The sequence below is a fragment of the Barbus barbus genome, assembly GCF_936440315.1.
Source record: "Barbus barbus genome assembly, chromosome: 15".
Classification (NCBI taxonomy): Eukaryota; Metazoa; Chordata; class Actinopteri; order Cypriniformes; family Cyprinidae; genus Barbus; species Barbus barbus.
In genome coordinates this window covers 9479436-9493846 of record NC_136743.1, presented here as the reverse complement: position 1 = coordinate 9493846, position 14411 = coordinate 9479436, and the positions used below count along the sequence as shown (strand labels likewise).

The 14411-nt window shown below is 36.6% G+C and overlaps 1 protein-coding gene across 1 annotated transcript in view; it reads left to right on the top strand.

Moving 5' to 3' along the window:
• Positions 1-12369, top strand: part of LOC306880786 (calsyntenin-2-like) — a 222906-nt gene extending 210537 nt beyond the window's left edge. Inside the window, exons 12-17 of the mRNA XM_079434551.1 lie at positions 4573-4781; positions 5230-5397; positions 7231-7376; positions 8241-8364; positions 9914-10101; positions 10509-12369. Of these exons, the coding sequence (XP_079290677.1) occupies positions 4573-4781; positions 5230-5397; positions 7231-7376; positions 8241-8364; positions 9914-10101; positions 10509-10712 (1039 nt within the window). The 3' untranslated portion in view covers positions 10713-12369. The remainder of the gene's footprint in view (positions 1-4572; positions 4782-5229; positions 5398-7230; positions 7377-8240; positions 8365-9913; positions 10102-10508) is intronic.
• Positions 12370-14411: the final 2042 nt, after the last annotated feature.

Sequence of the window (14411 nt, the reverse complement as noted above, 5' to 3'; positions counted from 1 at the left end):
ATAAAAGCAAGACTAGATGTTTATGAGTGAAGGATGAGCAGCAGCAGAAGGCTTTCTCTGATCAATACTACAGAGCAAAGAGATGAGAATGTAGGGTTGCCTTGGTTACCGAAAACATCTGTCTTACATTGCATGACTCTCAAGTACCTGTATGCAATCTGGCTCTGCTCTTAACTCATATCCACATATCCCAAAGAAACTTACCCAGACAAATTTGAGTAGAGGTGAAGAGAAAATGTTTAGAGTTTTTCTCAAAAGAGTCAAAAGTGTTGGTCTACTGAAAAATATGTGATTAATTTGTCTTTGTAGTCAGGATCACGATCTCTGCTTGAATTCGCACCGAGGGACACGGGTGACGCGAATTGAGCGACACGATTGCCGTGATGCACGATATACACGTGTTCAGTACAAGTTGAAAAATTTCAACTTGGGTGGAAAATTTGCATGACGCATTGTCGCTTGAGGCAATCATCGAAGAGCTTATTGAAATGTCCAGTTGTATAAAAAAAAATGGTGTGTTTTTATTTGCATGAGTGACGTGAAAAACATCCCGCGAGTAAGATTGAGCAGGGCAATGCAAATACTCGCTTTGCGTTTAGTGTGCACACCATTACAGTATTTAACAGATGATTTTATCAATTTTATCCACATTCATATTTCAATTAAGGCATACAATTTATCAGTTCATGTATTCCCTAGTAATTGAACCCATGACCTTGGTGTTGCAAGTACCATGTAGTGTTTGAGCTATAGATTTGAGCAAAGCAACTTGGCTGAAGCTATTATTTTCAGCAGCATGCAGTGTTCTGGCAGTGGTCTTGTGTCTGTGGATAATAGACAGGCCTGCTGGTGGTGATGACTGTAGAGAGACCAGCTGAAGAGAACATGAATGGCCATGATGAAAGAAAATCTGCTGTGTCAGAGAGCTAGCCTTGTCAGTACAGCACAAAAAAAATAAAGATACTGTCGCACAGCACGGGTCAGAGAGTGACAACACTGCTCTGCACAACACATGGCTGAAAGGAAATCACACAAAAATGACTATTCTGTCATGATATATTGTTCCAAACCTGTATGACTGACTAGTACAATGTCCATGCTAGGAATAGTGACCATGATGCATCCACTTTCATTAAATTGAAAATGCAGTCTGGACATCCAGTCTAAACATTTTCTTTTGTGTTTCACACAAAGCCATTTGGAACAACATAAGGGTAAGTAAATGATGACAGAATTTTTATTTTTGGGTGAACTACACAACAGTGTGCAGTATATTGTATAAAAACACTGTACTATTACTGCACAGCAGAGCAGAAAATGGTGCAGAGCAGGACTTCCTGCTGTTAATGTGACATCTAAAGTACAGTAATAATATGCAAAGACTTCACAGGGGTTACTTCCTGTCTTATTTTAACAATGATCTAACATTGTTTTCTCTCTTTTATTTCTTTTCTCTCACTATATCGTGCTCTCTTGTCTTATCTCCACCAGCCTCTCACACAATAAAATGCTCAGAGGCTTTACTATCGAGCACTTCAGGTCAATAATTAACGAAGATGATGGTTTGATGGTTCTTGTTTATTGATCATTACTTGGACTTCCTTTCATGTCCAGCATTTTAGTCTCCAAAAATAAGAAAATTGATTTATTTTGTAGATTTCACTCTCCTCTAATAAATAATTGTGATTCAAGCTCCTGATTTAAATACCTACAATAGCTTAGTTATTGAGCTGGAAAACTTTTCCATGACAAACTCTTTTTTTTTTTTTTCTCTCTTTTTCTTTATTTTGTTTCGGATGCAGCTTGCAGCAGAGAGCTCTAGAAATGATAGTTAAACTCAACTCTGTCTCATATGAAACTTTGTCTGATTCAATAATATTGAGTCAGTATTTTCAGATGGTCTATTGAAATGAACAAATTAAAAAAATATTTATTTATTTAAGGCTATTCATTTTAGTAATTGTCCAAAATAATATATTTAGTTATTCAATATCTTCAAATAAATGCAGGATTTTCATAAACATAAATATCTTCTTCTTTTTTTTTTTATTAACCGTTTTCAACACTCATAATAATAAGAAATGTTTCTTTGAGCACCACATCAGCATATTAGAATGATTCTTGAAAGATCATGTGTCAGTAATGGCTGCTGAAAATTCAGCTCTGCCTTCTCAGAAATACGTTGTTTAAAAATATACTGAAATAGACAACAGTTTTTGGAAATTGCAATCAAATTTCAGAATATTACTATTTTACTATATTATTATTATTATTATTATTATTTTAATGCAGCCTTGGTGAGTGTAAGAGACTTTTAAAAGCACAAAAAAAATCTGACCAACCCCAAACTTTTGAAAGACTGCTAGCTACATTCCCAGTGTTTTGTGGGTGTCCTTTTCCCTTTGGAAACGCTCATTTGATTGTCAAGGGTGAAAGGATCGTGTCATCTGACAGCAGTCTAATGAAACCTACTGGATCCAATCACACTCGTCTGATACGTACCCAAATGAAACTTTACCGTTGAGAAAGCGAGACCAGGAGAGAATAAAAAGAAGAGAGAGGCTTCTACACTTGTCTAGTGTGCACTGGTGAAGAGCATTGCCTAAATAAGAACAGACTTCCCTGGTCGATAGTGGAGTGAGCCGTAGCTCTTGTAATAGCCATAGTCTGCCTTAGACCAGCTCCCAATATCCTTAAATCAGCCCTGTAAATAAACCAAGATTGTTGGCCTTTTTCACAAATCCTTTTTAATGAGTGAGCGTACTCTTGACTACTTTCTTTTAGTACGTAGCTCAAGTCAACCGAAGGGAGACACTTTTACACATCACAAACTTGCCACTGTCATTTTTACTGCAGTCATTAGACGTAATTGTTTTGTTGGTTCCACACAATTTTGCGCTCCCCTTCCTTCTCATTCGAGGCCATTCTCCGTGGCGACTTGAGGGAGAGCGTTTAGGCGAGCCGTGCGGAGGAATTACCTCAGGGAGATAGCGCACCATCGCTCGAGCACGGCTAAGCATCACTCCACCCGAGACGGTGGCAGAAAGCGTGTTGTTGTCTTGAACAAACAGATAGTTCTTAATTAGTGGGCGAGTATATAAATTAATTAGTAAACCAATGAGTGCTCTTTAGGGCTCACCCTTGAAAAAGAGTAATTACTGGGTGCATCGTGAGAAAGCACACCCTAAGACACTTTATTTCCCCCTTTCTCCTCACATACTAGCTTTAATGAAACTGGAGGGACTCCAGCAGGTCTGTGTGCGAGTCTGTTGCAGTCCACGCTTCAGCGCCTCGGTCTTAATCAACACTGCTTCTGACTGCCATACCAACTTCTTCAGCTGGCATCAGGAGGAGGTGGCACCAAGCTGAACACACCGCTCGTGTTCTCGCAAATATTTTTATCGACTCGCTGCTTTAAAACTAACTATGCTTTGGCATCATTAATTGGTCCCATGATTGATTTCACCTGTGAGGTGCAACTTTGCTGGAGTTGACGGAGACAGCCTGAAACAAAAGTTAGACACTGTAATCATCAACTGTCCAAACACTCAACTGAAAGAAAGTTTGTGAGTGTCAGTGCATTTTAATGGGCTCTTACTCAAAGTGAGATACAGAATTTATTTTGGGAAGCAAGAGTGTTTAATTATTTGTGGTGTTAAATAAAGTGTTTGAATGCATAAAGGGGGGAATTTTACTAATAACTTATTCAATTCCTATTTCATGTATTCCTCATAAATATTGTATGTGAGCCTCGCCAATGTTATTTACATAAACATCTGTTAATCATAGGTTCAGGGGAAAAATGTATTATCAACGCAAGTCTTACTAAAGGAAGACATTTTATTTTATTCATTTTTTTATTATTTTTATTATTTGTTTTAATTTTCCATTTATTACAGTAAGTGACCCTGTATGCATTAAGAACTCATTTAATTCCAATTTTCTAATTTAATAAATCTTGTACGTGAATCTCTATATTTGCTATAGGTTCAGAAGAAAAAAGAAACTTGTATTATTTCCCCAAGTCTTTCTAAAGGAAGCCAAATTGACACATATGCATTTCTTTAATTTTAATTTTAATTTTCCATTGATTACTCTTAATGACCGATATAAATTCCTTTTAATTTCAATTATTTTAGTTTTATTTCTTCATGTACTGTATTACTTAAAATGTTGGTTTGTAAATTGTTGAAAAAAATATTATCCTTGTAAAAAGCTTTAAGTAATTACTAAGTATGTTTGTTTGTTTGTTTTTATCATTATTGTCTGTCTTTATTCATGCGTACACTATAAAGTCAAAAGTTTGGACATCTGAATAAATGATAAATGATGAAAATCATGATCGGTAGGTGTGTCCATTCCCTCATAAATATGGGTAAATTAATTTTGCCGAAAAGCAATTTACAGAATGTTGTAGACAGGACAGAAACAGACATTTTGAACATGACTTATCCCATCAGAGCCTAAACTATGTTTTAAAAGTTATTTTCATGTCAGTCTGTGGCCCTATGCATCCGTTCTAGTCTTCCAATAAGTCTCTTGTTTCCCTTCTCTCTGTTTTGAAAATTGTAGGTGTTTCGGGGAAGATACGTGCATCTCCATTCCAGACATCAGAGCGATGGTGATGGTGCTGCCGCCCAGTGAACCTCGGATCACCATTGCTGGAGTGGAGCGGCTAGTTTGGCCCACGGCTCAGCTCCGAGCCCCTGTCGGGGTGGCCCTGTTCAAGGACATACACATCATTAGTACCGTCACCAAGACCGACGCCACCTTCAGCATAGGTGATAGATGACTCACTTTCACAGCTCATATATTAACATAATCTCACTCCTTTGCATTAATTTATTTCAGAGGTGCCACAGTTGCACATTTTGCCTGTAATGTAATCGTATAAACGTTTTAGAATATTTACAGAATTTTCTTCCCACGGATTCCTCTCAGCGTATTTTTATTTTTTTAATAAGGGTATAGTCTATTATTATGAAGATTATAAATGCCTTCTGCTGGTTATTACACTGACATTAAGTCAATTGTTTTTTATTAGTGTCCTTTTTCATTTAAAGTTCAACAAAAGTGTCTGGCTTCTTTTATAGAATGCAGAGCCAGGGGTAGTGAAACAATAAATCATCGAAATTAAATTCATACACAATCAATGGTTGTTTGTGGATACGGCAGAAGGTCATATATTTGCCACTGTGTATTTGTGCCTGTGTAACGGTGTGTGTGTAGTCCGCAGGCCTGGTGTGCTGGAGTTGATGCATAACCTGGATTATTGTGATGTGCTGGTGATCGGAGAAGAGCTGGACCCGGAGCAGGAGAGTCTGGAGATCCACCACAGCTCTCTCTTGGGCAAACATCTGGATGCCACTAACTCTACCTCTGGCATCTCCATCTATGGTATGGCCGACCACATGTCTCGATCTACTATACAGCCATCTGCTGCAGGAATGTTTCTCATAATCTCTTTTTCACTCTACTTTACAGTGACTCTTTCATTTATTGTTTATCCACAGCTGAAAGCTTCTTCCCTTTGTTTCACCTTTATATCGGTTCTCAATGTAGAAAGGATTTAAATCTAGAACTTTAATGTATCTGTAGATGTTTAAATTCTTCAAACAGACATTTATTTTATTACAGGAATCTTGTTCTCGTAATCAACCAAAAAACGGGAAATTTCTCATCAATTACATATCTGTGGAACACAAAGGAAGATGTGTTGAAAGCATGTGACAGCAAATAAGGATCATGTTCCAAAATGACAAATAAGTACCATAAAATCACCATTAAAAACTGTGTGCAATATTTCAAATGAACTGTGTGCTATATCCAAAGCCTTCTCCTGCCAAACAATAGATTTGTGTGAGGAACAGACACATTTATACCATTTTTCACTGAATATCTTACCCTCTGCTGTCAGTATACATTTGTACAGGGACTTTATTGTTTCTGACTATTCATGTGACTATTCATATCATGTGACTTACAGTTCTATCTGTTTTCAGTAATTATGCAAAGCTGTCATATGGCTTTAGAAGACTGGTGATACATTACGGTTCAAAAGTTTGGGCACAGTAAAATTTGAATGTTTTTAGAAAAAAGTCTTCACCAAGGCTGTATTTAATTGATCAAATACAATACAGTAAAAACAATAATATTGAGAAATATTATTGTTTTAAAATGTTTTCTGTTCTAATATAAGTCAGAATGTAATTTATTCCTGTGACTTACAAAGCAATGCTACATTTTCAGCAATCATTACTTCAGTCTTCAGTAGATGATCCTTCAGAAATCATTTTAATATGCTGATTTGGTGCTCAAGAAACATACTGTATTATTATCCATGTTGATAATGTTCACAGATGGACGCGGCTGTGATTTAGGTTAAAAACATATTCATATCAAATGATCTGTTTAAGACAAAGCAGTAGTGATCACATAATAAAAACAGTTACTCACACTTGTTTGTTGCGACATTATTGTTGGATACAATATAGTTGTCACAGCACCGTCTTTTAGTTTTAATCTTTCGGAAAATCCCGCGTCGAATTGAGCATTATTTGTAAACGAATCCACGGTAAAATAAAGTGAACAAAGGACCAAGTTCTTACTGACATGGTCTGGAACTTTATTAAAAATAAAGATGATCCATTCTTTCCTAATGTTGGTATAAGAAGGAAGGCAATGCAAAGACTGTGCATTTGCATTGCATTGTGGGGTTTTTTATCATTATTTTGACAACCCAGATTCCCACCAACTAGTTATCTGCAGAAAAGTGAAGTATTTCTTTAAAAACTATGAATTTATTAATAAAGTATATATTTTTTAAAATCCTTTTTCTAGCTCCCATCAGTGCTAAAGTAAGGTTGTGCATCCTTTGAACATTTAGGTTTTTTGGGGGGGTTTTTTCCCAAAAACGTTTAATCTTTTCCAAAAAAAAAAAAAAAAGTTTTGATCTTTTAAAAGTCACTCTTGATTGTACTCAAAAGCCTTTAACCTAGATCCTGCTCAAACTCTTGAACAGATTTTTGCCTTCTATCAATCATTCTGTACATTTGACTTTTTGCAAGCAAATTCAAATCACTCTGACATTTCATAAAGTGGTTTTAGAGTTATTACAAAAAAAGGTCTAAGACCTCCTACTTGTTCACAGACTCCATGTTGAGTGTCTCCTCTGTAGCTCTTTTGTCCGAGTAGACCGAGTTCCTGACACTGGTCTTTCTTTGGTCTCAGGTGTGGACTCCATGGCGCATTATGAACAGGCCGTCAGGCAGGTGAGGTACCGCAACTGGAAGCCTGGCGGTCTGTCTGAGAGAAGGTTCCGGCTCAGTTGCTCTGAACTGAATGGACGCTACACAAGCAATGAGTTCAACTTGGAGGTCAGAGACTGCCTTCATACTGGGCATGGCTTCTTATTCTTTTTAGCATCCATTCACTTAATCCCCTCTTTCAATTCCTGCTCTTCTTTTGGCTTTTTTCACTTTTGGACTCCTAGTACTTAAAAGTTAGCTGTGCACTGCTCTCACAGAGCCTTGACTTTTGACTGTTGATTTCTGATTAAGAACTGTCAATTAAGACAGAAAGAGACCATCTGACTGACATGTAAAGGTTTTTTTTTTTTTTTTTTTGCAATTTATGAATGCAATAATAAGCCGGGTGTTATTAAAATGCTAGCCTATTTAAAGAATGGCTCATCGGTCTTTCTTATTGATAATACAGACTATACCAAATAAATTAGAGGAAATTGGGACATCTGCATCAGTGGGAACACTTGAAATGAAACCAGCTACCATGACACAGTACTTCAAAAATATAGTGCAGTGTGCAATATCCTAAAATTCACAGGTTTAAATTTAAATGGTTATACTTCAGGTTTTTTTTTTTTTTTTTTTTTTTTTTTAATTACTACAGTATTGAATTGATATCATAATTAGTGTATTTTCAACTGTATAATATTTGTATGTATTATATATAATTTAGTATTGCATTTATAATTCATTTATATTAATTCATTTATATTTTTATATTTAGAATATTTTCTATTTATATTTGACATTTTATATTACTAAACAGGCTCACTAATTTACAGGTTCACTTGTAATCAGTCCAATAAATATTCATTCATTCATTCACTCATTCATTTATCCATCCATTCATTCATTCTTGATGTGGCCATAAGGTCAGATTTTCATTCTTCCTGTTGTCTCTGAACTGTGTTCTGTTCTGTTTGTCCCGCCTCTCAGATTGGAATAGTGCACAGCTCAGAGGCCGTGGAGCATGTCAATCACATGGCTGTCCAATCCCAGAATATGAGACCTGTGCATCATCCACTGGTTGTCCATACTGTCAACTCTGATCACATCTCAGGTAAAGTCAGCCTTGATGCCTCTTTATAAAGCTCATCCACTCCTGGTCATGCAGTCATTTTATCCTGTATGACACTATTGTGTTGGAAATGAAAATGAAATTATTTATTTTGTGAATAATATGTTGTTCCTTTGTTAAACAATCTAACTGAATTGAACTGTAAAACAGGCTTTGAGAGAACAGTAAATGTGTCACAAAAACTATTAATCGGAGAATTCAGCTTATAAAAAAGCAAATATGCACACACATGTGCATACAAAATCCGCACACTAGTCTAAGCGGACAACAAGCTCTGGAGACCGTATTGTTCGTTTGAAGAAGCTTGGGAAATTACACTTACTCTACCAGCTCACGCACACACCAGGGACACCAGCGATCTCCCCAAGGGCGCACAGAGCACAGCTGACTGCAGCGAGATGGAGCATTCTGCTCTCTGGACTGAAGAAAGAAAGAGGGAGAGAGATGACATGCTGCTTTAGGAGAGACATGGAAAAACAGCAGGTGGCACTGTGACCTCATGCTCCCAATCCTGCTCTTGCTGACTGCAAGGTCTCAGTAAACGACACTGTTCTTAAAGTGAACTGTGCGAAACTGTCTTCCGCTGTCAGCACGGCTAAATAAGCTTCACCTCAGCCACCTAGAACAGACCTCCCTTAGAAAAACACTAAACGACAGTAATCCGGAATTGTATTGATTTTTGTATGGCTGAGTGAATCATAACAATACTATGAATATACATAATTGCAAGACTAGAGCTATAAGTGGCTCAAGGTCATGCATTCCAGTTATTGTACTACAGTTAAAAGTAAAGCAGGGTGACTAAAACACCCATGCATCTCTCTCTCTATCTCTTTCTGTTTCTCTCTATATACTGTATAAACCACTGTTCAAAAGTTGTTGTTTTTTTAAAGAAATTAATAGTTTTATACAGCAAGGACACATTAAATTGATCCTAAGTGACTGTAAAGGTACAGTACTTAGGATGTAAAAAAAAAAAATCTGTTTAAAAAAACTAAATGCAGCATAACTGTTTTCAACATTGTTCAGAAATGTTTCTTGAGCAGCAAATCAGCATGTTAAAATGATTTCTGAAGCATCATGTGACACTTAATACTGAAATAATGATGCTGAAAATTCAGCTTTGCCATCACAGGAATAAATTAGGCTTTAAAATATATTTAAATTTTAAATAATATTCATATTTCATTCTATCACACAATATTACTGTTTCTACTGTATTTTTCGAATAAATAATGTAAATAAATGCAGCCTTGGAGAGTATGAGACTTGTACACATTGCTTGTATGAAACTCTGGCAATTTCAATATGATATAATACAATTATCAGTAAATAATTACATTATTATTATTATTATTAATCACAATAACAGTCTTAGTGGACTGAAGCAACTAATAGAATAATAGAATTCAACAGATTTGAGCATGTTTTATTAAATCTGGATTATAAATTGCTGTTTGTACAGTAAAATGCCACAGCTTGGCAGTTTGGCAGAACAAGATAAATGATGTCTTCACCCATGTGTCATTAGGTACTCCTCCTGCTGCGACAGTGGTAATCGTAATGTGCATCGCCGCCCTGGTGGTCATTGTGGTCTTTGGCATCTACCGCATCCACACCACACACCAGGACGGTTCAAAAGAGGACGAAGAGGGAAGAAAAGACCCAGAGATGGACTGGGACGACTCCAATCTTAACATCACTGTTAATCCCATGGAGGTCAGTATGTGCATCATTGGTAAAGACAACTGTTAGGGAAACTACTTTGAAACTCTAGGTTGTGAGTTTTGAATGAATAGAATGAATGCATTAGAGAGTCTAAAGCATAATATTTATTTTGAACACAAAGAATGTTCGTAACCAAACAGTTGATGGTAGACATTTACTTCCATAGTATAGAAAGTCAATGGTTACCCGTCAACTGTTTGATTCTTCTTTTGTGTTCATGAGAATAAAAAAACTCGTGCAGGTTTAAAACAACTTGAGGGTGAGTAAATGATGACAGAGTTTTCATTTTTTAATAAACTATTCCTTTTACAGTAACAACACTGCTCTATATTGTGTGGAGTTTGACTGTTTTAATCATGAAGATGATATAAATAGCATCATTCTGTTGTTGGTTATAGAGCATTGATGGGACTCAGATTGCTGAGGAGGTAAGGGAGGAGGAGCCAGAGGAAGAGGAGGATGAAGACGAAGAGGATGATGAACTGGCAGGAGATCTCTCTAGTGCTGAATCTGAGGACAGTGATGAAGAGGAAGAGACTAACATTCAGAGGGGAAAAGTGAAAGGAAAGCTTGAGTGGGACCCGTCAACGTTACCCTATTAAGACACGCACAAACACACACAGTCGCTCACACACACATGCATACACCTTCACACAAGCAAGATTCACATTCAGGCATAGACTTGTGCGCGCACACACGTACACATATATACATCAAACACTCGCATTTAATGCCCTCTCACACGTACAAAGGCCAGAATTTATTGCCTGAAAAGCTGTCACACATCAGCCTGATTTTGACTCTTTCCAACACCCACAAAAGGCATCCTATAACGCCATCTGCTGGTCAATATTGGGAATCGCACCCCTCAGTCCAAACGCTGCAAAGCCTGTATGTACTTCAGTAGTATAAGCTGCAGTGTCTCAGTAGATCCACGAAAAGGAAAGATAAATCGGCACAATGGAATAAATTGTGAATCAACATCTCTGGGATGGTTTTTATTTATTATTATTTACGTTTACTGTTTTTAATTTGTTTCATGTTGATTAATCAGATGAAAGTCTAGCATCATGATGCTTTCTCCCTTTCTGAAATACTAAACTCTAATATTTGACAGTGTGGCTTTGCCTTCACCATTTGTTGTCTTCAGAGTAACATTTAATATTGCATTGATGTGCAATAGTAAATACCCAAAAGTTGTTTTTGCAATGAAAGTATATAATAATTATATTTTCTTCATTTGAAATCTAGCAAATAGGTTTATTTTAGATTCTCAGAGAGATTTAGATTGAGACGGTTCTCTTTCAGCAAGTTATACATAGTAATGAGACATTTAAAAACAAAACAAAAAAAAAAATTCAAACTTTTTTCCTTTTGGGAGGGGGTCTGTACATTTTTATATGCTTGTCTTCTGTAAATAGGGAACTGTAGAGTAGTTGAATGGTGACTCCGATTCCTCGCGTTCTCCTGCATCCCTCACAGCCTGTTTGTGTCCACACTTGCTTGCTGAAGAGGAAGGTTCCTCCTCCTCCTCTCTCTGTCTGTGTTGATCTCTCTTTTATCGTTCATTGTGTCCTCACCTCAACCGCGGATGGGTTCTCCCTCACTTCAGCTCAAATAGATTTGTCTAAGTCTCTGTAGACAAAGGCACTTTTAAACTATTAAAAGAAAGAAAATTGATCAGTGGTGTTAGCCTGGGGCTATTTTGGTATATTGTGAAGGTTTTTGCTAACCTCCCCACAGAGTACAGTTCAATGAATTTTTTTAGGAAAATAAATGTATGAAAACTACCAACAAAAGCCAAATCTTGTGAAAACTGAGGCTTTTGACAGTTTTGATTTCCAATAGAAGAGTAAAACCAGAGCAACTGTTGATGATATTTATGTTTTTCCCCCCTTGACGTGCATATATGAATATGTGCATTTGGGTTTCATGTAATGTCTGTTACAGTGGTTAGGATTTCTCATGCCATCAGCCAAAACGTGCTTGTGATGTCAGCTTTGTGAGACATCCCGTTCCCCCTCCGTCCATCTCCCACACCTTTCATTCCTATATTTCACTAGTCCTTTTTACCATGTGTGTTATAGAACAGGAACAAAAAAAGAAACTTTTAAAAAGAGCAACCCTGTAAAATCACATAAGACTATTCTTTTGTATATGTTTCTCTCCTTTTGTTTTGTAAAGGGTTTTTGTTTAACTTCTTTGATGGTCACTGCAGCACTTTCTGTACATTGACCAATAAAGACTTTCCTTAGAATGAGTGAAAGTGTCTCTTTCCCATTCAAAAGTAGATTATTCTACTTTTATGTACAGTTTGAGGACAAAATGAGTGTGTATGTAAGTGTAGGTAACTATAGGTTGAAGTGTTTGCATGTTAATTGTTCACAGGTGAAGACAGAAAGGCTTAATATGAGCTGGTGTATCCAGTCGTTATGTGTGAAGGCTATATGATATCTAATAACTTGTAAAATTAATTGATTTACTTTCTCTATATCTCTCTGCAAAGACCTTTTTCTGCATACAAATTACTCAACCACAAAGCATGACATTTCAGAATCTAATGTGTCAGTTTCTTTTATTAACATTATGGAGAATATCAAATGCCAAATTCTGTGTAAAAAAGTATATTTAGGGAATATTTAAATTGATCAAAAGGTGTGCACATTACAAATACATCACAATACATTTAAATAGTAATACATACAATTTAAAAAGACCATCAAAGAGAAAAAAGTAAATGGCCACTAAATGAAGTGTGGTCATTTACATTATCAAAGACCCATGTATTTTTCCGGAGGCGCATGTAGACTTGATCTCCTTTCTCTAGAGTCAAAGAGATTGAGTTAGATCCTGTATCAAAGCGGTCACCTAAAGGATGATTGTAGACCGTTATCATCTGTTGTCCATTTTTAAAGAGTCTTAGACCCATAGGTTTAGATGAGCGGTTATGTCCAGAGAAAATGAAGAAATAGACGCCATTAACAGGTGCTATGAATATACCTGTAACGAACACAACAATTCACTGACATTTTTATTCTCGTATAAAAACACTTTTTATTTTTACAAAAATGTAGTTTTCAGAGTGTGATTTTACATATTGATACAGGTTCAATATAAGAACACATACCAGTGGTTGGGTTGTAAGCTCTTCCTTCATTGACAAAGACATCTTTGTAAACCAGAGTTATCTCAGTGTTGAAAGGTCCGAGGTTACCTATGGGTCCAAGTGTGGCAGCAAATGCCACTTTATATTCTGTGTGAATCAGAGATTATAGTTTGCTGAAGAATAATCATGTAAAATACTGTATAATATTACAATTAGCTACACGTCTCATAATAATCTAAATCTTTTCATTGGTTATACAGTAGTTTGAAAATGCTTATGCCAACTGCTTGCTAGTAGGCCTAAATGATAAATTTAATAAGCATGTGTTCTGTAATTTCTTGGCACTCTTATTATCAACAGTGGGGCAGTGTAATGGTGGTGAGTAAAAAAAACTCAATAGGTGTAACTAACAATTTTTTTTATCCATCTAAAGGAATTTTTTGCTCTATTTTTTATTTATTTATTTTTTCATTTTGTGAAAGGAGAACAGACAGGAAGTTACCTTTTCTCCTGAGCTGCTCCAGCTCTTCCTCAGTGGCCTGCAGTCTGTCCATCAGAAAATACACAGTGGATCTCAGCTCTGCCAGCTCAGAGTGGATTCCTGTTAGAAAGTATTGCTGAAACTCACCAGAGGCCAAAACAGCACCTCTTTCCTCTACATTCAAACGCTCAGTCCCCTCAGCCTGCACTTCGTTCTCTTGCTGCGGGACCTCAGACATACAGTCACAGCTGAATAGGAGAAGCAGCAGTGGATACAGAATGGTGTGGGACATCTTTACCTTAGGGTTTTGCAGTCACACCACTTGAAATCCTTCTCTTTTCTTATGCTGGCTACTTCCTCTAGCAATTACCAGAGGATACAAGTACTGCACTGCAAAGGTTAGTGAAGAAATGAATATTACTGGGTTTCTGTAGATGGTCCCCTACAGCCCTGCACAAGATTCTACAGGTGTTTCAGTTCCAGAAGTTCCTGCAGCTCCTGATATATCGCTGGTGGATTGATGTTTAACTCGTGACACACATTTCATGAGGAAATAAAGCAAAATATTTGTATGTATTGCAGGTAAAACGTGGTCATGTTTATAGGAAACGTATATAAACTGTTTTGCTGATAGATAGATGGATCAACCATTCAGTTCATTTATATGACTTACTGAATATATATAGTGCATTTTATTATACAAAAAGAGATTAA